This window comes from Adiantum capillus-veneris, chromosome 12 (assembly GCF_014529385.1).
Source record: "Adiantum capillus-veneris isolate H3 chromosome 12, ASM1452938v2, whole genome shotgun sequence".
NCBI lineage: Eukaryota > Viridiplantae > Streptophyta > Polypodiopsida > Polypodiales > Pteridaceae > Adiantum > Adiantum capillus-veneris.
In genome coordinates, this window is record NC_140942.1 from 45,256,779 (window position 1) to 45,278,771 (window position 21,993).

The 21,993-nt window shown below is 42.6% G+C and overlaps 2 protein-coding genes and 2 pseudogenes across 3 annotated transcripts in view; 2 read left to right on the top strand and 2 right to left on the bottom strand.

The window, feature by feature from the left end:
- Window positions 1–872: 872 nt before the first annotated feature.
- LOC147445683 (uncharacterized) lies at window positions 873–11,481 on the bottom strand (annotated as a pseudogene).
- Window positions 1,133–2,159, bottom strand: LOC147445684 (uncharacterized; annotated as a pseudogene).
- Window positions 11,482–18,865: 7,384 nt separating the features above from the next.
- LOC147445685 (uncharacterized) lies at window positions 18,866–20,072 on the top strand. Of its 2 annotated transcripts, XM_086525126.1 has the most exons (3): window positions 18,866–18,971; window positions 19,420–19,489; window positions 19,892–20,072. In XM_086525126.1, the coding sequence occupies exons 1-3, from the start codon at window positions 18,866–18,868 to the stop codon at window positions 20,070–20,072; spliced, it is 357 nt and encodes a 118-aa protein (XP_086381252.1). The 2 variants fall into 2 exon arrangements, 1 of the variants encoding a protein (XP_086381252.1); XR_015189800.1 differs by lacking the exons at window positions 18,866–18,971; window positions 19,892–20,072 and adding an exon at window positions 19,709–19,876 and having other exon boundaries at window positions 19,264–19,489.
- The window catches only part of LOC147445686 (neutral/alkaline invertase 3, chloroplastic-like), a 30,296-nt gene continuing 28,360 nt past the window's right edge, over window positions 20,058–21,993 (top strand). The window contains exon 1 of the mRNA XM_086525125.1: window positions 20,058–21,112. Within this exon, the coding sequence (XP_086381251.1) occupies window positions 20,204–21,112 (909 nt within the window). The 5' untranslated portion in view covers window positions 20,058–20,203. The remainder of the gene's footprint in view (window positions 21,113–21,993) is intronic.

Here is a 21,993-nt window from a genome sequence, read left to right on the forward strand (position 1 = left end):
TGGTTTGCAACGGGTTAGTCTCGATTTTCAAGTGGCTCAAGGCTAAGCTCAGGCAATCCTTTTTTGAACACTGATTCTAGTTGAACTAAACTTAATGATTTTATCATTTTCTTATTGTTTTAGAAAGCCACAGTGACCCTTTCACTTGTTTTAGACTTGTTGATGAAGAAGCACATTCTTGGCAACAATATCAATAATGTTTTAATAGAGTGTTGTCAACTATTTCTTAGAATAGGCATTTGAGTTACAAATACAAACTTCATATCAAATAAAAGTGTCAACATCAAGTTCAAAAGATGGTAAAATGCCTTAGATACATAAACAAGGTAAAGACTTCATGATGGCCTCAAGAAGGCAATATTTTTTGCTATAATAAATTGAGTGATTATTAGAACACATTTGACATGTTAATGGTCTGTGTTTGGGAAAAATGTGTCTCAGCCTAATATCGTGTCGTTTTCAATTTCAAATATGCCAGTTGAGAGCAAGGAGAAAAGGAGAAACTACATCCCAAAATAGAGAAAAATAGTGTAAAACCTAAAAAATAAATCTAATTTTTTAAAATTTCCTCTTGGAAAATTCAAGAAAAGGAATTTTGTTGTTTGGAAAAATGATCTTTCCCGAAAACTTTAATGGAGAGAGGTTAGAGAGAGAGAGAGAGAGAGAGATGCAAAGGGGCACACACACACACGCACACACATTTTCATAATGAAAATGCTCAAAATTCAAATGAGTATAGTGAGGCTTTTTTTTTTTTACCAATATAAAGCGGAGATGTTTATTAGAAAGAGACAAAAAGATACATCGACATGCTCAAGGAGGGAGCATACAGATTGGGGACAGAGTTGGTAGCTAGCTTAAACATCAAGGGGTTAGATCTTGAGAGCATCAAGCTCACATCTAATTTTTACTAGTAAGGTTATGGCATATTGCCACTTTTCCAGCGAAGAGTTCACATCTTCTTGAATCTCTTCCTCCATGATGTCTCTCATGTAGCACAGCTCCTCATCAACTCCAGCACGCTGAAAAAAATCTCCCGAAGTGTCCAGCATCTTGTGCTTCTTCCGGTAGATTCTGCACTCAGCAATGGAAAGTTTTTATATCTGCAAAACAATTTCATCAAAGAAGATTCTCAGGTTTGAGACCTGGTAAGCCTCCTCATACATATAGCAATTCCTCTGCCTCCAGATAGCCCACATGAATTCTCCCCTTATATGGTTCCAGATAATGGATGGGATGCCTACATTATCACCTAACATAACATTTTTCCATGAAAGAGTGCGGCCAAGACAACTCAGAACTAGTTTCCAAAAGGGAAAGTTGAAAGAGCAGTTCATGAAGAGGTGAGGAAGGTCTTCAGGACAATTCTTGCATCTGGGGCAAGTTCCAAGAGCAAGGCCGTCGTCCCTAAGTTTCTGGCCAGTCCAGACAGCTTTGTAGATGATCAGCCAAAGGAGGGCGGATTTCTTTGGGGAAGATGCAGTTGACCATAGGGTCCTAAATTTAAATTTCCATTGCCTCCTATCGAGGGAGAGACCCCATCACTGATTCAGGATGATGTGGAGGGGGGGAGAGAGGGGCTTAGGTACGACCTGAGGATGGGAGAGAAGGTAACCACCTGACCACACAATACCTTTGAGGGAGAGGACAGAGGAGCAATTAAGAAGCCAATGAAAGGAAGCAGGAAGAAGGGCTAGTCGCCTGCGAAGGTATGCAAGTTCCCAAGGCCTCAATTGAAATTTGAGAGAGATTTCTAGGTCAGAGAGCCAGACAAAGGCTGCCGGTGACCATACATCAGCCCAAACGCGAACTCCCTTGTTGTGAATGGTGAGGGCAAGTCTAGAAGTATCCACCTGAACATCTTTGCAGGTGACCCAGGGCAGCCAGATGGAGTCATTCAGTAACAAAGGCTGGCTATGGCTCGATTTCCAGTTAGGGCTCAATCTGAACCTGTGTCTATTCCATGCTCCCCATAAGGACCTCATTAGGTCAGATCCTGTGGCCAGCGAGAGGTGAGGGCTGAATAAGAGGGTGATAAAGGGAAGATTCACCCAACCTTTTGCCTGTGAGAGTCTGAATCTACTTGTGGTCCTGAGAAGCAATACCGACCATTCCTCACGAGGATGGTGAATAGCTCTGACCACCAATTTGACAGCCATCTTGTCGGCGAGAGAGGGGATATGAATGATGCCGAGTCCTCCCTTGTCCCATGGCAGACAACAGATGTCCCATCTCACCTTTGCTCTGCCTTGAGTGAGAGGGTCGCCAGACCATAGGAAGTTGCAGTAGATTTTGTCTATGTCCTTTAGGTGGTCATCGGTGAAGGAGTACGAGCGGAAGTGCGACGCGAGAGAGAGTGCGAGAAGAAGAGCACGACGATATGGTGAACTCGCTCTACCGTAATGTGTAGAGCATAGTGAGTTCTTATTAGGTTTTTACAAAAGAATATGTGTACATACCTGGCGGCCCGCCCACTTACCTGGGCGACCACATTGGGCTTTATACCCCAACAACCTCCCACTTAAAGTCTAATGTGGTACTTGAAGTGTGAGAGAAGCTACTATACAAGCTAATATACAAGAGATGTAGAGAAGTGAAGTACTACCCTACACCTAACTGCTTGCAAAAATGCGCAAAGCTCTCTGAGGGAAGTCCTTTTGTAAGTAGATCAGCAAGATTTTCTGTGGTGTGAACTTTGACAAGCTGAGGTTGCTTATCCTTGAGCATTTCCCTGATGAAATGATACTTCACATCCACATGCTTTGTCTTTGAGTGATAAACTGGATTGCGAGCCAATTGTATAGCACTTTGACTATCACAATATAACACAGGCATCTCTTCTTTGATTCCCAAATCTGTTACTAGTCGATTAAGCCAAATTGATTCTTTGCATGCCTCTGATGCTGCAACATATTCAGCCTCTGTAGTAGATTGAGTAACACAATCTTGTAATCTAGAACGCCATGATACTGCTCCACTAGCCAATGTAAAGACATACCCTGACGTAGACCTTCGGTTGTCTAAGTCACCTGCATAATCTGAGTCTGTAAAACCCTTTACACTTAGCTCCTGACTCCCATAGCATATACGCATACTCTTTGTAGCTTTCAGGTATCTCAATATTCCTTTCACTGCCTCCCAATGTTTCTTGCCTGGGTTTGACATGTATCGACTTACTACTCCCACTGCAAATGCAATGTCTGGGCGAGTAGCAATCATTGCATACATCAAACTACCCACTGCAGACGCATATGGAATCTTATCCATTTCAGCCTGTTCTTCCTCAGACACAGGACAATCTTGTTTGCTAAGTTTCACATATGGTGGCAATGGAACACTCAGTGCCTTTCCCTTCTCCATATTGAAACGTTGCAAAACCTTGTCAATATACTCTGTTTGAGATAACCAAATCAACTTCTTTGATCTGTCTCTCTCAATGCGCATACCAAGTATATGACTTGCCTCACCCATGTCTTTCATGTCAAACGATTTTGCCATCTTTGACTTCAAGGCTGAAATTTCTTCCAAGTGCTTGCCAGCAATCAACATGTCATCCACATACAAAATAAGGATCAGCCAACTACCATCCTTAGCCTTCTTTGTATATAGACAGTGATTGAACTCACTATGTTTGTAGCCTTGAGAAAGCATAAACTTGTGGAATTTATGGTACCATGCCCTCAGTGATTGCTTTAAGCCATAAAGACTCTTTAACAACTGGCATACCCAATCTTCCTTGTCTTTCTCAACAAACCCTTCTGGCTGCTGCATGTAAATTTCCACATCTAAATCACCATGCAAGAACGTTGTCTTGACATCCATTTGGTGCAACACCAAATCTAATATGGCAACCAATGCAAGAAAGCATCTCAATGTAGTCATCTTGACCACCGGAGAGAAGACTTCATCAAAGTCAATGCCTTGTTCTTGCTTAAAGCCCTTGGCAACAAGCCTTGCTTTGTACTTTGGCTGACTATCATGAGCGGTGATCTTATACCTGTAAACCCATTTACAAGGTAGAGCCTTTTTGCCCTGTGGTAATTTAACTAGCTTCCATGTCTTGTTTTTATGCAGATCTGTCATCTCTGACTGCATGGCCAATTGCCAATTCCCGGAGTCCTTCATTTGCACTGCTTCCTTGTAACATGAAGGCTCATTGCAATCAGTCAACATGACATAGTTCATAGATGGAACAAACCTATCAGGAGGTCACATGACACGTCCAGATCTACGCACAATAGGTGGCTCAGGCTCAGCCACAACCTGTGGTTCCAATCTATCCTGTCCTTGCTCCTCTTGAGCCCAGACATTATGTCTTGCACGTGCAGGTCCATCTTCTTGGCAGACAACTCTTCTAATCTCCTCAACCCTCTCTGGTTTAGAATGATATTTGGATTCATTAAAGTGAACATCATTGCTGCGGACAACCTTTCTGGATTCGGGATCCCAAAGTCTGTACCCCATCTCACCAGAATTACCATAGCCTAGAAAGATGCACTTTCTACTCTTTGGCTCAAGTTTGTTCCTAAATTCCTTTGGAACGTGAGTATATGCCTCACAGCCAAAGACTCTGAGATGCTTGTATGAGGGCATTTTGCCTGACCATACCATCTCTGGCACTGAATCCTTCTGCAAAACCTTGCTAGGAGATCTATTTACAAGATGAACAACTGTTGATACAGCTTCAGCCCAAAACCCATTTGGCAGCTGTGCATTAGACAACATACTTCTGACCTTCTCTTGTATGGTCCTATTCATCCTCTCAGCAACACCATTTTGAGGAGGATTGTAAGGAGCAGTAAGTTCACGTTTTATACCTTTTGACTCACAAAAGTCCTAAAAGGCCTTTGAAACATACTCTCCACCATTGTCAGTGCGTAAGCATTTAAGCTTCTTGCCACTCTGATTCTCCACAAGTATCACAAACATTTTGAAAACACTAAACGCTTCATCCTTGTGCTTGAGAAAGTAAACCCATACTTTCCTCGAGTAATCATCTATAAATGTCATAAAGTAAGAAGCTCCCCCTAGAGATAGGTTAGGCATAGGTCCACACAAATCACTATGAACAAGTGCCAACTGTGTATCTCTTCTACTGCTTCTATGCTTATGTGGCTGCTGTGTTTGCTTACCATACAGACAATGTTCACAGAATTCAAAATCATTAAATGAAAATCCAGGCAAATAACCAAAATGAGATAAGATTTCCATTCCCTTCTTGGACATATGTCCTAACCGGCTATGCCACAAAGAAACGTTCAGCTGCTCGGTTACATTGATTACATTTTTAGAGACATTTGATACATAAATCATGTAAAGTCCTCCAGACTTTACTCCATGTGCTACTGTCATAGAACCCTTGGATATCTTCCACATGTTCTGTCCAAAAGTGGTGACGTAGCCAGCATCATCAAGTAAACCTGTGTTGATCAAGCTCTTTGTAATTGCGGGAACATGTCTCACATTCTTCAGCGTGAAAGAAGAGCCATTCTGAAACTTCAATTGAACATCTCCAACACCTAAGATCTCACATGTCTGCCCATTGCCTAGCCGAACATGATCTTTAGTGGTCACATAAGAGGTAAACCACTCCTTGTTTGGAGACACATGAAGTGATGCCCCGGAGTCTATAATCCAGTCACTCAGTGCATTTCCATCAGATGCTGTAAGAAGAGCTGAGTCCATTGTATTCTTCAAGAAGTAGATGTCTCCTGACACTAGACTGTCATCCTCTGCAACAGTGTTTGTCACATTTATTTCTTGAATCTTCACTGAGGACTTGTTCTTCTCACCATGGTCTTCAGCTTTCTCTTTGCCTTTTTCTGCTTTCCATTCTCTGCAATCTCTTTTCATGTGACCCTTCTTGCCACAATGGTAGCATTCTATGTCACTCTTGCCTTTAGCACTGCGGGACTTGCTACGAGACTGATTCCTCTTTCCACCTTTATACTTTTCTTTGGTCCTTCCCCTGACAACTAAGGCTGTTCCTTTGCCTTTGTCCATTGTCTTTCTATTGGTTTCTTCAGTAAACAGACTTCCTTCTACACCTGCTATGTTCAAACCATCTGGAGGTTCAGAATTACTCAAAGCTGTGCGAAAAGTGTCCCAACTTTCCGGCAATGTGATCAACAGGAACATAGCTCTAACAGGTTCATCAAACTTGACACCTTGAGCTGACAACTGACTATAGATTGTGTTGAATTCATTCAGATGATTGGACATAGGTGTCCCTTCTTTCATCTTCAAGTCAACAAGCTTCTTAAGCCAGTATACCTGTGAAGCTGCACTCTACTTCTCATAAAGATCACTCAGCTTTAACCATGCTTGATAAGTCGACATCTCGTCTGCTACATTGAAGTAAACACTTTCTGCCAAAGTCAGCATAATGGTAGAAAGTGCCAATTCATCCATTTCGCTCCATTCATCTTCGTCCATATCTTCTAGTTTTATCCCCTTGAGCTTTATAGGTTTTATCTGCTTCTTTTGTACCAACACGTGTCAAATCTGCTTCTTCCACAATGGGAAATTGGTTCCATCCAGCTTCTTGATATTGTAAAGAGCAGTGTCCTGTGATCCAGCCATAGCTACACTTCACAGTGGTTTAATTTCCTGGGAAAAATTCGGCAGAGTTTCCCTTGTAAACTGACCTCTGAACCAATATCAACCTGTCAAATGAACCAAGAAAGCTTCAGATTCTGCATAAATTTTGGCAGAGTCTCCTTTGTAAAATGGCTCTGGTGTACTCAAAAAACAGACCAAAAAACAGCTCAAAAAACACTGTCTCTCTGACACTGTAAGCTGCGGGTAAACCTGTCCTGCACCTGTACTGTCTCTCACTGTCCTGTCATTGTCCTGTAAGCATAGACTGTGACAATGCCTCAACGGCAGTAAAGCAAAGATGCAATCCCAACTGTCTAACTCACAGTCAATACATCCTAGCCGCCTATCTAAGGGTGCTCGAGGGATCGCTCCAAGACCTGTATCACCGAAAGGATCTCAACATTCGAGAATCCCCCAACTCAATAAAACGTCACTCGACCCTCAACAAAGGCTGCAGTAAATCTGATAGTACATAGACTTCCCACAAAGTCATACATCCACAAATTTCCCACTATATGTTGTAACCGCTGCGGCGGTTGTTTGCTGCGTGACTCACAGCCAGCAAACCTTCAACAAACATACATCATCTCTGACAATACATCCCATGTGGAAGTACCTGCAATGTCAGGATGAAATCTGGAATATCAAGCAGCAAACACAAGCTACTTGATGAACTAGTGGATGTCGCCTACAGTCTGTGTGTAGATGCGCCCGTGTCGTATGTGACACGCCTCCAAGAACTGTGAGCCGTCCTTCGATGTGTAGACAACCACAAATCAACACTCTAGGAGTGTCGATATCCTCAGCACGTGCAACCGTAGGCCGAAAACCCCAAATTTGCAGAGTCAGATCTGCACCCGCTGAGACCACGTAGTCGAAAATGGCCTGCGCAAAACTTTGTCGAAGCCGAACGGTGACCGAGATGACCTCAGAATGAAATTCTGAGCACACCGAGGCCTACAGGGGGGCCTCCAACAAGTGAGAATGAAGACAACATAAGCTATGAGAAAATGGTTGATAACAACCACTCTGCCCATGAGAGAACCTTGGAATCCTTTCCATCTTTCAAGTTTTGACTGAAAACGTTCTAAGACCCACTTCCATCTGTCCTTCAAGGTGATCCCAAAACCCATAGGGATGCCCAATAGACGAAATGGCTAGTGAGGTAGAATCAACTTGCATCCTGAGGCCAAGAGCCATTGAGGAAGAGGGACAACACCTTGTTTCACCCCTATTTTAGAATGATTAATCTTTGAGTTAGAGGCTGTACAAAACAATTGGAGGCAAGTCCAAAATTCCAAAAGTGATTCTTCTTCATTTGCCAAGAGCCCATTAGTGTCATCTGCAAATTGTGAAAGACATTGCTGTCCTTCTGAGTTGGGAAGTTGTATACCTTTTATTTTACCTTCCAGCATCCTGGCCTTGACAAGACAATTGAGGCCATCAGCCGCTATTGCAAACAATAGGGATGCTAGGGGGTAGCCTTGTCTAACTGAACGATTGAGAGAGAAGTAGTTGGACAGTAGTCCATTGAATGCAATCCTTGCCCGGGCGTGTCCAAACAGGGTTCGTACAAACCTGACCAAAAGGGGCCCAAATCCCATCTTTTCCAGACTTAAGAGGATGAACGACCACTCGAGTCTATCATATGCCTTATCAAAGTCCACTTTTACAAATACAAAGTCCTGATTGGAGTCTTGGGCATATTCAATGCCCTCCCATAAAGAAATAACTGCTTCCATAATGTTACGTCCCTTTATAAATCCTTTCTGCTCTGAGGAAATCCATTGCATCAGAACTGGAGTAATTCTATTTGCTATAGCCTAGGCAAAGATCTTATAAACTGTGTTGAGCATCGTGAGAGGACGCCAATTAGACAAGGATTCCCTAGGACCCCTCTTGTGCAAAAGCTTGATAACGCCAATGTTGATCGAGAAAGGCAAAGATTCATGAGAGACTGCTTCCTCCCAAACTTTGAGGATGTAGGGGGCAAGTAGCTTTTTGAACGTTTGGAAAAACTCAGCAGGAAGTCCATCCAAACCCGGTGTCTTGTTAGGTTTAAGCGACTCAATGGCCTCCTGAATTTCTGTCTCAGACAGAGGTGCATCAAGCCGGTGGGAAGTTTCCTACGGGATGACTCTCTTGCGGGCAGCCCATACTTGGGCTCTCGCCAGTTCTATTTTCGAAGAGATGACTTTTGGTGTACTGAACAGACCTTCGAAGTGAGCTCTAGAGTACTCCAAGATCTCCTGGTCGTTAGAAACCTTCCTGACAAGGTCGACAAACAAGGGGACGAGTTCCCTATAGTTTTTCCTCCTCAAGGATTTGAACATGCTTTTGGAGGGTCTGTCTACTTTGCATGCCCACCACTCTTTAAAGAAGAGAGAAGCGTGTTTAAGAGCTAAATCTTCTTCAGCTCTAATCTGAGTTCTAAGAATTGAGAAGAGGGATTGTTGATGCAGATCAGGCGGGGAGTTCTCAAGGACAATGAGTTCAGCATACATAGCCTCTTTCCATCTCTTTCGAATAGAGGTAACATCTTTCCTGGTTTGAATTAGCAGCCGTTGAGACCTTTGGACAGCAGTAGACCAGGCTTTGGCCAGGGATGGGTAGGAAGAGAAGCACTCTGTCCAGATGAGAGAGATTTTTTCCTGCACTACGAGGAGTTTAAACAACTCGGGGTTGGTGTGAAACCAATGGTTCATGATCCTCTTGGCCTTATCATCTAGAGTGATACTGACAGGATAATGATAAGAGAGACAACTAGTGAGGATGGGGTTGACTTTGATGCGATCAAAGAGATTCGCGAGAGGAAGACTCAAGTAACAGCGATCAAGGCGAGCCTTCCTGGATAATCCTCCTGTGCTGTAATTTTGCCAGGTGAACTCTCCTGGAGTGCCAGCGTCCCACAATTGAAGAGAGTCCTTGAGGGATGTCCAGAAACCTTTTCCCCTCCCAGAAATGCACATACCTTTGTTAAGAAAACGGTCCTCAATGGACTCAACCATATTAAAGTCCCCCAACAAGACACAAGGGCCATTGAATTGTGAGAGTTCATCCCAAAGCTCTGCTCTGTTAGCAGTAGAGCCCCCAACATAAATAGAAATGATTCGAAAGTTGACTGGTTGAGGGGGGCAAATGGAGCACCAATACTTGCCCATTCTAGCTGAAGAAGTGGACCAGTGTTTAGGAAAACCCAGAGCTGAGCTCCCTGAACCTCTAGGGTGGTTAGTAGTGATCCATCTGAGGTCCTTGGTAACCTCAGAGAGGCGTCTGTCCAGATCCTCTCTTGTAACTTTGATCTCCTGAAGAGCCACCACATCAAATCGCTTATCTCTGAGCCAGTTGGCTACTTTCTTAGCCTTGGTGGGGTCAGAGAGCCCCTTGATGTTCCAAGAGACAAACTTCATCTATGACTGCGTTGGGGGGGTTTACCAGCACCATCAAACCTTGGAGGAGTCTGAGCGACATTAGCATGGTTGCGTTTGTTATCCTTAAGGATTTCCATGGGGGAAGGGCTCGAAACCGGGACCAAAGCAGAGGAAGAGGGCACACTAGGGGAATTTTCCTTGTTGGAATCATTCTTTCTAATGTTATCGAGAGAGTTGACTTGTTGTTCAAGGGTAGAAGGGGGGGGGGGACTGGAGGAGTGGGGAGAATACATTCTTCATTCTCAGAGTCAGACAAATCCGCAAAGTCTGAGGGTGTGGCGAGGACAGAAAATCTATTGGGCCTAGGAGGGGTTCTCTGAATAGATCTATGAGCCGGGGTGAGGTAGGGCTTAGGGGCATTGGACTGATGAGGGGAAACAACAGAGGCAGGCTGAGTGGGAGCGCCAGGAGAGGTTGCAGTAGGTGATGGAGCAGGGCCTAGGGGGGGAACGGGAGCAGGATTCTTAACCGGACAATTTCTCACATAATGGCCTTCCACACCACATAGGAAGCAAGCCTTGGGTAAGTACTTGTACACTAGAGGCTGCTCAAAACCCTAACCGTCATCTGTGAAAATGTCAATGGCTGAGGGCAAGGGAGCAGAGATGTCCATCTCTACTAGAACTTGTGGGTGCCACGAAGGATTAAACTCTCTTCTGGGTCTTCCCCCAAGTACTTTGCCTAACTTCGAGGCAATCATTTTGAGGTGTTGATGGTAGTGAAGTGGGAGATTGGGTAGCTCAACCCAGACATGATAGTGCTTCTGGGCAGACACTTCGGGGTTGAAGTGCTTATTCCATCGGGAGAGAAGAAGGGGGGAGCTCCTGATTAGCCAGGGACCCATTCTGATGATGTCAAAGGCCATCTCGGCTGTCTGGAAAACAAAAAGGTAATGGTTCTTGGGCAAAGAATGAATGGTTTCCAGGACAACACCCCTTGACCCCCACTATTGTTTGATCTAGCCTTTGAGAGTCTCAGAAGGTGGCCTAGGCCTTGCCAAAAGTCCTATCACCGCCCTGGCTTCAAGGTCCTTTTCAAGCTTGGATATCTGAGATGCAGCGAGAATGACGGAAGGCTTACCTCCATGGTTGCTGCACTTGGCTGCTTGAGGATGGCTTTGGCAGTTGGTGTTGAAGACCGAAGCGAAACTCGCGGGGTTGGGCCCCTGGCAGCCTTCACCAGGGATCAAAAGTGGTCTTGATGTTCCAAGGATAGAAGCTTGCCCGTCATGCTGAAGAGGGTTGGAAGTTTGGTGAAGAAGGTATGCTTGATGAATACGCTCAGCTTGTTCAGAGGAAAAAGCTTTGAGTAGAATGGGGGGCATTGGGGCAGGGAGGGCAGCAAATGCATTGTCACGTAGAAGAGATGAGGGTGGGGTGATCCATGCATTGAGCTGTTGTGACTGGGCATGATGAGCGAGAGAAGCTCCTAGGAAGTCGGGGAAGGACATGGCCTCGCCAGGGTGAAGGACTGAGCGGCTCTGCGTCTCCCGACACACTCTTTGGCAATGTGTCGAATTTCAACATCAAGTCACCTTCGCATGCATTTCACACCCTTAAAGTGAAGCTTCACCTTGCATAATTCTAGTAAATTCTATAGATACACACACACACACACACACACACACACACACACACACACACACATATATATATATATTGATGAGCTCTTTTTATTTCACATTTCATTTCACCGCCGCACACGGCTTGACTTTTCTTGCATTCTATAACTTAATTCTAGTCAATATTCGAGAAAGTCTCTTTTATTGCCGAGTTTCCTCCTCACAAACAAGCAAACCAGAAATAGTAACACAAATTTAAAATTTGCATGATTTTTGAACTATTTTCTCACATACTTCACTGCTTTTTCTTCCCTTTACCATGGTTTGCAACGGGCTAGTCTCGATTTTCAAGTGGCTCAAGGCTAAGCTCAGGCAATCCTTTTTTGAACACTGATTCTAGTTGAACTAAACTTAATGATTTTATCATTTTCTTATTGTTTTAGAAAGCCACAGTGACCCTTTCACTTGTTTTAGACTTGTTGATGAAGAAGCACATTCTTGGCAACAATATCAATAATGTTTTAATAGAGTGTTGTCAACTATTTCTTAGAATAGGCATTTGAGTTACAAATACAAACTTCATATCAAATAAAAGTGTCAACATCAAGTTCAAAAGATGGTAAAATGCCTTAGATACATAAACAAGGTAAAGACTTCATGATGGCCTCAAGAAGGCAACATTTTTTGCTATAATAAATTGAGTGATTATTAGAACACATTTGACATGTTAATGGTCTGTGTTTGGGAAAAATGTGTCTCGGCCTAATATTGTGTCATTTTCAATTTCAAATATGCCAGTTGAGGGCAAGGAGAAAAGGAGAAACTACATCCCGAAATAGAGAAAAATAGTGTAAAAACCTAAAAAATAAATCTAATTTTTTAAAATTTCCTCTTGGAAAATTCAAGAAAAGGAATTTTGTTGTTTGGAAAAATGATCTTTCCCAAAAACTTTAATGGAGAGAGGTTAGAGAGAGAGAGAGAGAGAGAGAGAGAGAGAGAGAGAGAGAGAGGGAGAGATGCAAAGGGGCACACACACACACACACACACACACACACACAAACATTCATAATGAAAATGCTCAAAATTCAAATGAGTCTAGTGAGGCTTGAAACTTGAAATGTCACCAATCAAAGTTAATGTGATGGTGACCATTGGATGGTGAGAGGTGCAAAGAAGAATTGCACGTTTTCTCTACCACTCCCTTATGACCTACTTGGCCCAAAAGGATAAGAAACGTCAAATACTTAATGCTGCTCAAATCTTTCTCTCTTACTACATCCATTGCCATCACTAGGCATATAACTTTTTGATAATATTGGATAGGCCTTGCATTGTGCAGATGTGGACTCTTCGCAATGGACTTCCAACACTTTGTTTTAGATTAGGGTCATACAAAGTTCAATTGGGTGCTAGCACTAGCGGACACATCCAGATAATGCACTTTAGAGCCTTCAAATAATCCACCATATTCCACTCGAATGTATATGACCAATGCCCTCCACTATGACCCCATGCCCTCCACCATATTCCACTCGACTGTATATGACCCCATGCCCTCCACCTCAAAAACATGTTGTTCCTTTAATTACTGGTTATCTCTTGAATGTTTTCCTAAGCACAATCAATGCAAAAATTTTAAGTTCTCCAAGGGGACTTATATGTAGGAAGGTCTACCTTATTAGTAACACTGTTAAGATCAAAATTCATTGCTCTACATCATGTAATTTGTGCTTTACACATGAAAGTAGCAAGCAAAAATTTGTTGTTTCAGAATTGCACGCTAAACCAATTGGGGAAATCACTTTTTATGCTTGGACCATTCATAATCTTTGTTTCCTTGACAATTTTGCAGTCATCTAGCTTAATTACAAAAACTAACCACACCATTGCATCACCTCAAAGAGCTAAATGATGTGGATGTGTAGTGCAATCAATTTGTAAAGAAAAATATATGTTTCTTATAAACCACTTCCTCTAATGGATGTAAGTATGTGCCATCAATATGGAAAGGTCTTCCTAGCTTATATAGCACCTCAAAAAATGGATTGGGGAAAAGTGTGTTTTTGAAGGAGTTTGGAGGTGAAGATTCTTTATTGTTTCTTTTTTCTTTTTTTGCAAAACTCACCATATGTGAGTGGAATGTGAGGCTTCTTTGATTGTTTCTCAAGAAACATAAAAATTGGGAAATAGAAAATGGCTTGGGTAAAAGTCTCTATTTTTGTTTGGACTTTTGTTATGATATGTCAAATACTCTATTGGTGAGAAAATAAGTTGTATTGAAAATACTCTATTGGAGCGCGGGTATCTTGATGAGTTAGCGGAAATATAGTGGATGTCACACTAAGGGTGGGGACTATGAGAAGTGGCTACACTTGATCATGCATACACCCTGTTGTGTTTTTTATATTTGTTGGTAGATGAATAAAAAAAGAGTATGGGAGTCATTCACTTCTGGCGGTGTCCACCTTTACATTATGTTGGAACATCAATAATTTTCTCATCTGAGCTTATCATATGTGAATTCTATCTAGCAGATGCAAATTCTATGTTTACAAGAACACCTTTCAATTTTACCCAAAGAAAAATATGCCTCTATTTTGCGCACTTTGGCTTGAACTATAAACAAAGAGACGTGCTAAATTGTACATGGGGGTGGATTGGACCCACATTGTGAATTGTCTTCTCCGTGCACCTTGGTGTGTGTCTCTCTTGCTCTCTCCATGTCTAAGTTAGTGTATCATTGTGTGCAAGACTTCTATGGTTGTTTCTACGAGACACTTGGAATTGAAAATGTCCTTTATTTGAGATTCTTACCTCATCAATGAATCTGGCAATAATTTGGCAACAATCTTGTCAAATAATTTTTTGCCCAATATTTTTGTAACATTCATCTAATCTAAGTGAAGATCATAGTGAGTTTTCAATGAGGATGCTGGACATCCCACTTCCTATAAGAGAGCTATAAGAATGAAATCTTTTAAAGTGGTTGAGCCATATTGTAACTCTTTGAAAAGGCCTTTTACGATTAGCTTAGTGTAGTAAGTGACCAGATAGGCATTTGATGCATTCACGATTGTGTTCTAAAAGACGTAGGAAGTTTAGGATTTCTTGGAACTAATAGAAGTTAGCCATTAATCACAAGAAGGTAGAGGCCATATGTAAGGCACTAGTTCCTACTACTTTGAAGGAGACTTCTAGATCTTTGGGCCATATAAGGCATCTCTTTATAATGGCTTAGCGCCATTTATAGAGTGAAAATACACTCATTATCTCTTTGATAGATGTAAATAGAGTCTTCATTAAGATTGCATCATTTAATTTCTTATGGCATATCAAAAGTTTCTATTTCTTTTGGGATGATGGGCTTTTAAGCATTTTTTGGATGTCTCAAATTAGCTACTTTTTAAAGTCAAATTTGGCCAATTCCCCTAATGCACAAGGAAACTGTTGTAGCTTGCCTAAAAGATCTACCTTGGTTATCAAAAAACTTTCCATAGCTATCCTAACAGCTTCCAAGGGATCATCAACTAGATCTACAATCATAATCCTCTCAGATTTTTTCCAAAGGAAGAATCCTTATATTCTTATGCTTATTTAGTTCCCTTATTAAGACTCTAACTTCCGCTCTTCTTCATAAAATCAAATTTGTATCGTGGGTTAGTTCCAATTTTTTATGTTGATATGCTAATTACAATGGAAAAAGCAATTATACAGAGCTGAGAGAGAGACTCTTGTTGTGTAGAACATAAATACAACTTAGGCTAACCATATGGCTTTGGTATTTTTTATTAGAAAACAAAACTTGCAAGGAAGTTGGTTTACATAGATTTTGATTACTATGGACATTGATTATTTAAATTACTTTAGAAATTAGATTGTCATTGTATCATACTCTTGCGAAGGAGCATGACATTGTTAATGATTTAAGCAGCTTTGAATTGATGAACTTATGCCTTTTTAATGAATGGGTTCATGGTATGATCAGATGTTTATGTTTACCCGTTAACCTCATGAGAGTGTAATACGAAAAACATGGGACTTCACAGTGGGAAGCTCTTACCTCCAGCTACAGTACTTGCTGGGCAATGTCTAATCCCATCATAATCATAAAAGTACTTGTCTTGATTGAGTAATTCTATCAAGTACATACAATATGAGGGGTTCGACTGCTCGAAATTGATTGGTCATATACATCTTGTATGCATATGCATCAAACTTTATGCATGATGATGTGTGAATCATCTCTTAAATGAAGGCTTCTAATTTTCTTTTTAAAAAAGGTTTAAGTATAATTTGCTGCACTAAAAAAGACGTAAGGTGTTGAAGACGCAAGCACTGACGTGGAGTTATGGGCATGATGTGGATTTGTTAGCACTTACGTCGCCGTGTGTGCTAGCCTTGAGCTCATCAAGCACCAAGGTGAGAAACTTCAGGCATTGAGATGCCTGTAGGTGAAGGTACTGATGATGGAGAATCTACATAGAGTGAATCTCCGCTAGCACTTGATTCTTTATCGTGAAAGCAATGGTGCCCCTTTAACTCACTAGCTTCTGCTACCCCCTTCTCTATAGGAGGCAAAGGATTCTGACTTCCCATCTCCACCCTGGCCTCGTCTGGGTCTACATATCATAGAGCTACCATCATGCCCTGCTTTCTATAGTGCCACTCAATCGAATACTTCAATGTCAAAATACTGCGCTTTGCCTGTGCTTCATTGCCTACGCGCACATCTTTCGGACCCACACCAACCATGACACTTGTGTGCCAGGGCATCCCCACAATGCTAGGGAATATAGCTCGAGGTGCATCATCTCCAGCAAACTCAGCCTTCACCATACCAGAACCATTGTCACACACAAGAGGTTGCACTTCCTCGACATCCACCACTTCATTCACCTTCTCTCTATGCACAATTGACTCCTTGTGTGCAGTCTCTATCTTTGAGGGGAGAAAGCTTATTGCCTCAAGCGTTGTTCCCACAAGCTCTCACATATCTGTCCAAATTCTCACCTCAGATCACCACCTCCAAGACCTTGCACCAATGCTCCGATACCACGTGTTGAGAGTGCAAGGGAAGCCAATAGCTTCACGTATAGACATGGGTATGGGAGAGAGAGCACAAACAAGAGATGAGAGAGAAGATAAGGCAATGATGGAGCAAAACAAAAGAGAGATTGCATTAGACTTATTGTACTATTAAATAGCCTTTACAATATGTTCACACACAAGTGTCCGCCCAAGTTTGTCTGACCCCAACACTTACTGCCTAGGGCCTTGCTTGATTTGCAATCCAAGTCAAACTTGTGAAAGCTACACTTGCTGCTTGTAGAGATAGCCGTGCTATCTTCCTCAAATTCGTAGAATGTTTCTGCAAAATAAACTCAAAATCAAGTTAGCTTTAAATAAATCTACATACCCGTGACCTTGTCGACCAACTGAGGTTGTTAATTCATGCAAGCTTGCTCGTGAATGGTCTATGGTTGCTCTAGCTACACTAGACCCGAGGATACCTGTTCACTTGCTTAACAGGACCACTTTGATTGTCAAAGTCGTGAAAGCTTGGCACTATTCCTGTGCGGATGTTGGAAAAAATCCTCACTGAATATTTTTGATTATTTAGAATGCCCTCGGTACAATAACTTGATTGCCAGCCCTTGGCTACAAGATTGATGTCATCGTTCACTCTTCGGCAATGAGAAATCCAATGTCATAGTCTTGCTATTCTATGTTGCATGATTGCCAAAGAAACCATCCATGTTGAAGATCATGGCTGCATCATGCTCCCCGACGATCACAAGTGCCTGGTAGACCTCTTAGCTACGGTAGCTTGGACCGTCGGCATGCTAGTTACTTAACACATAAGGCACTTTCTGAAATGTAGGGTGCCAAGCTCGATATGAGGCGAGTAGAGGTTGCCGAGGTTGTTGCATGCTGATTTTATGTACTGGATGCCTTTAATATCAATGCATGCAACCTTGCAGTGAATTTATGCATTTAGAGCATGGGAATGGTTGTTGCATGCTGATTTTCTGTACCGCATGCCGTGCATGCCAATGCATGCAGCCTTGCAATGAATTTTTGTGCTAAGGGCATGGGAAAGCATTTCGAGCACGGGGGGGGGGGCAAGATAGGGTGCCCCAACTCAAAAAATAAACATGTGAAAATCCCACGCTTTGTAGCGATGGCAACAATCACTGAGACAAGCACATTAGAAGTGGGACTTGAAGCATCGCGTGTGATGCTCCCATGCCGTTGCAACAAAAACAAAAACCATGCCTCATGCCATGGCACTTCTATTGAGCCTATCTGTGCGCGCTTCTCTGATGGCTGTCCTCGGCTCCAACTTCCCTTCAATCGATGGTTCTTGCCTCCTCTACAGCGAGATTTGTCTTGCAAGCCCCGTTTCCTGCTCTGCCGATGCTTTAGGGCTTTGCAAAACGACTTATCCCCTACTCCTTCCAAGCTTCTTTGGTTTGCTCTCCATGGAGAGAGAGAGAGAGAGAGAGAGAGAGAGAGAGAGAGAGAGAGAGAGAGAGAGAGAGAGAGAGAGAGAGAGAGAGAGAGAGAGAGAGAGAGAGAGAGAGAGAGAGAGAGAGAGAGAGAGAGAGAGAGAGAGGCCATGCATCGCCATGCAAAGCTCATGCCTTCTCCCTCTTGCTCCTCCTTGCCCATCGAGCTCTGATACCAATATGTGATCGTGGGTGGACATGCATATTGATCTCCTCCCAACCTCCCTACTTATAGCCCTTGGCTCTTGCAAGTAGGACCCCTTAACCATATGCCCTTGCCCTTGGCTCCTAGCCGTACCCTTGTCCTAACAAAAGACATGCCCACCTCTTCATCAAATGTCCATTCAACCAACCTATCCTTGCTCCTCTGATTAAAGTCCTTGGCTTTACCCCCTCTTGGCAACAACTATTATTAGGAGAAGGTGTTGGTCTCCCTTTTGCCTTTTGGAACAAGGATTGCTTTTAGTTTTTGTGAATAATTTGGAGGAAAGAACTTACTATGTGTATGAAAGTGCTTACCAAACTCCTAGTCCGAAAATACTTTTTGACTTTGTGTTTTTGCAAGATAAAGAATTATGCTCCGGCCAAATCAAAATACTTTTTGACGTTGTGTTTTTGCAGGATAAAGACTTATGCTTGTGCCACATAAGAATATGGAGGAAGAGAATTGCCATTCTCCATGGAACTTCTTTGAGATGTGAAGCATTGTAAGATGAAGGTAGGGTTGGAAAATTCCCGAGGGGAACTTTGCTCATCTTGAAGAATGGACCCGGGAAATCGATTATCAAGTTCAAGGGGTTATAGGAAGAATCTAGGAAGGTCAAGCATTCTTAGATACTCTTCAAAGGGAGTTGGACTATCTACCTCGGGTATGATGGAGCTCTGGTTGTGCTGTGGCTGGTTGTCCCCCCTAGTAAGGGATATTTTGAATTGTAATTATGCTCGGATTATAGTAGTGGCTTCGAACTCGTCCTATCATATCTCCAACTTTTGTATCACCGTAAACAGTCAATCTTTGAGTCTCTTTTTATGGTGAAAAAAAGAATTATGTATGCTTAAGAAAAGTTTTTTTTGAGGAACATTGAGTGGGAACAACCCCTAGATACCATATTTAAAGAGAGAAGATTCAGATGTATGGATTGGGCAACTAAAACACCTCATGCGTACATATCGACCAATCAGATTCGCAAGCGGCCAACAAGAAGAAATTGGACAACTGACTGATCGTTTTTTTGCTGCCCGTCCTCTCGGGCCTCGGCTTCGTATCAGCGTGTGTGACAAACTTATGGCTTATACATGTCTTCCTGAAATTTGCAGCTTCTGAGTTCTACGATCCCCATTCTCCCACAGACGATCATAGGAGCAGGCGCTTCTGTCGAAGTTTCAGGTGGGCGCTTCTCTCTCTCTCTCTCTCTCTCTCTCTCTCTCTCTCACACACACACACACACACACACACACACACACACACACATTTTTGTGAAAACCTTCAATTTCACGCGTGCGCACACACACAAGCACGAAGAGAGAGAGAGAGAGAGAGAGAGAGAGAGAGAGAGACCAATGACTTACGCACGGGCCAAAAAAGATGTAAAGCTCTTTTAAATAGGATCGCCTTGGCACATGCTGAACTGGCACTCGCTGACGATTAAAATTAGGATACGTTCCGGCAGAGTGTCTGAGAACAAAAGGTTCCCTCGCCATTTTCTTGTTCCTGTTTGATATTTGGATGAGAGATGGCAGGAGTTCTAACCATAAACCTTTTTTATATGCAATCTTTTATGTGTCTCAGATTGGAAGCAGTTAGTGTCTCCACGAAACCAGTTGAGACAGTGGTGGCTATTGCTTGTCATATAAGCAATTTTCTTCCTTTTTGGATCCAGCAATCCTTTGCAGAGAAGGCTGAACCAAGTAGAGTTGGAATTTTCAGCTGGATATCATCTTCCAGAGCCTTAAAGCTGAAACATTTGTAATTAATAATGTGATGCAGGCAGCGTTCAGCTTTGTTTATTTCTGAATATTGGGAGTAAATTTTCACAAAATAGACACATTTTCCTGCTGGATTTGAAATTCAGAAGTGGCGAGATCCTCTCTGTTGTTTCTTATGACTCACATCACTTCACCAAAGGTTGTAGTGCCTCCTTTTGGTTGTACATTGCTTAGCCCAAGACAAGTGCTGCGTACAGATAGATCAGATATCTTCACTTGTGAGCCTTATTTCATTCTCAGACAACGCGGTGTTTTATGGAAACAGAAGGGGTCCTATGGGCGTATGAAGCACTTTTCCTCAGCGACATGCCAGTATTCATGTCTTTCAAATGCTCATAATTTGGGCTCTAGTGAGAAAGGGTGTTGGAGGTTACATCAAAGTGCTTCATCAGTGCCTCACACTCGCTGCATATCTTGTCCTGATAATGGTGCTGCCATACCACGTTTTCCGTCTGCAAAGTCTGGATGTTGGCTTCCTTTGTATGCCTCGAAAATCCACCCAACAGAATATACTGGTGGGGTTTCAAAGAAGTATCAAAGAGTCTATTGTCAACATGAGGATGTCATTGCCGCTGGAGAACTGGATTGGAAAGGGTTAGCACCTCCAGAGTATATCAATACTTTTCAAGGAAAGGAAGAGTTGTCTGGGGTTGCCTCAATTGTGGACAACTTATTTGTAAAGCCACAGGAGTCTGACCAGAATGGTACCGCTAAAAAGCAGGAAGCAGACCCTTATCAATCAGTCACACATGACAATGCTGCGACAGCCATGGATTTTTCCAGGGAAAGTAACCCAGAAGAAAGTATTGTTGAAAAAGAGGCCTGGGAACTTTTGAAAAATGCTATGGTGTATTATTGCGGAAATCCTGTTGGAACGATTGCTGCCAATGATCCCTCAGATCCGACTCCTCTGAACTATGACCAGGTGTTCATTCGGGATTTTATTCCTTCAGCAATTGCATTTCTGCTGAAAGGAGAAACAGAGATTGTACGGCATTTCATCCTCCACACTTTACAGCTTCAGGTTTGTCTATCTTTTATGGCACATGTAGTTAGAAAGTAAGTTAGAGCAAGCATACCTTCATATTGTTGGTTGCATGTGTTTTGTTCGAATTTAATGAGAGTGTTTGCATCTGAAACCCCTTGCTGTAATTCAGTCAATGGATTGGAAGTGACATTGTTAAGAAGGTCCAATTCATTGAAGGAACTTGTAGCAAGTTGATGAACATACGATAAGCATCCACATAAACAATAGAAGATGGTCAAAATGATTTACAGACTTCGTAAGTCTACAGCAACACCATAATTGCTATTGTCTTGGCTAAAATGCTTGACAAACTTTGAAAATCTACAGAAACACCATAATTGCATGAATACATCAAAATGACTGAAAATCATACCCAAAATGATCTACTACACAGTGTGAATTTGTGAGGGCTATTTTGTGGCCGTGCTCCCTATGTGAGGTATTCCACCCGTGCCGCTCTTGTCAGAGGTGTTTCCGTCCATCCACCTGTTGTCACTTCTTTTGTGCTATCAGAGCTCTCATGTTTGCTCTGACCTGGGTCTGTTTCCAGGCTTTCCGACGCCTTGATGGCTCATGGATTTACTTTTCCGGTTTTGCATTGAGAGCTCGCTAGTCAAGGTTTGCTTTGACTGTGTCGCAAGGAGTCGATTGGGACCTGTGTTTATCACTTGGATCTGTTTCCAGGCTCTGACGCCTTGATGGTTCATGGATTTAATGTGAGCTTGCTAGCAAGGTTTGCTTTGACTGTGCTGCAAGGAGTTGGTTGGGATCTACATTTTTCAGCCAGGATCCGATCTTTGAGCTGATGGTGCTCCAACATAGCTTTGGAGTTCCAGTCTTGGAGTTCATGTTGCAGCTTGCTGCACTGCTTGTTCGTG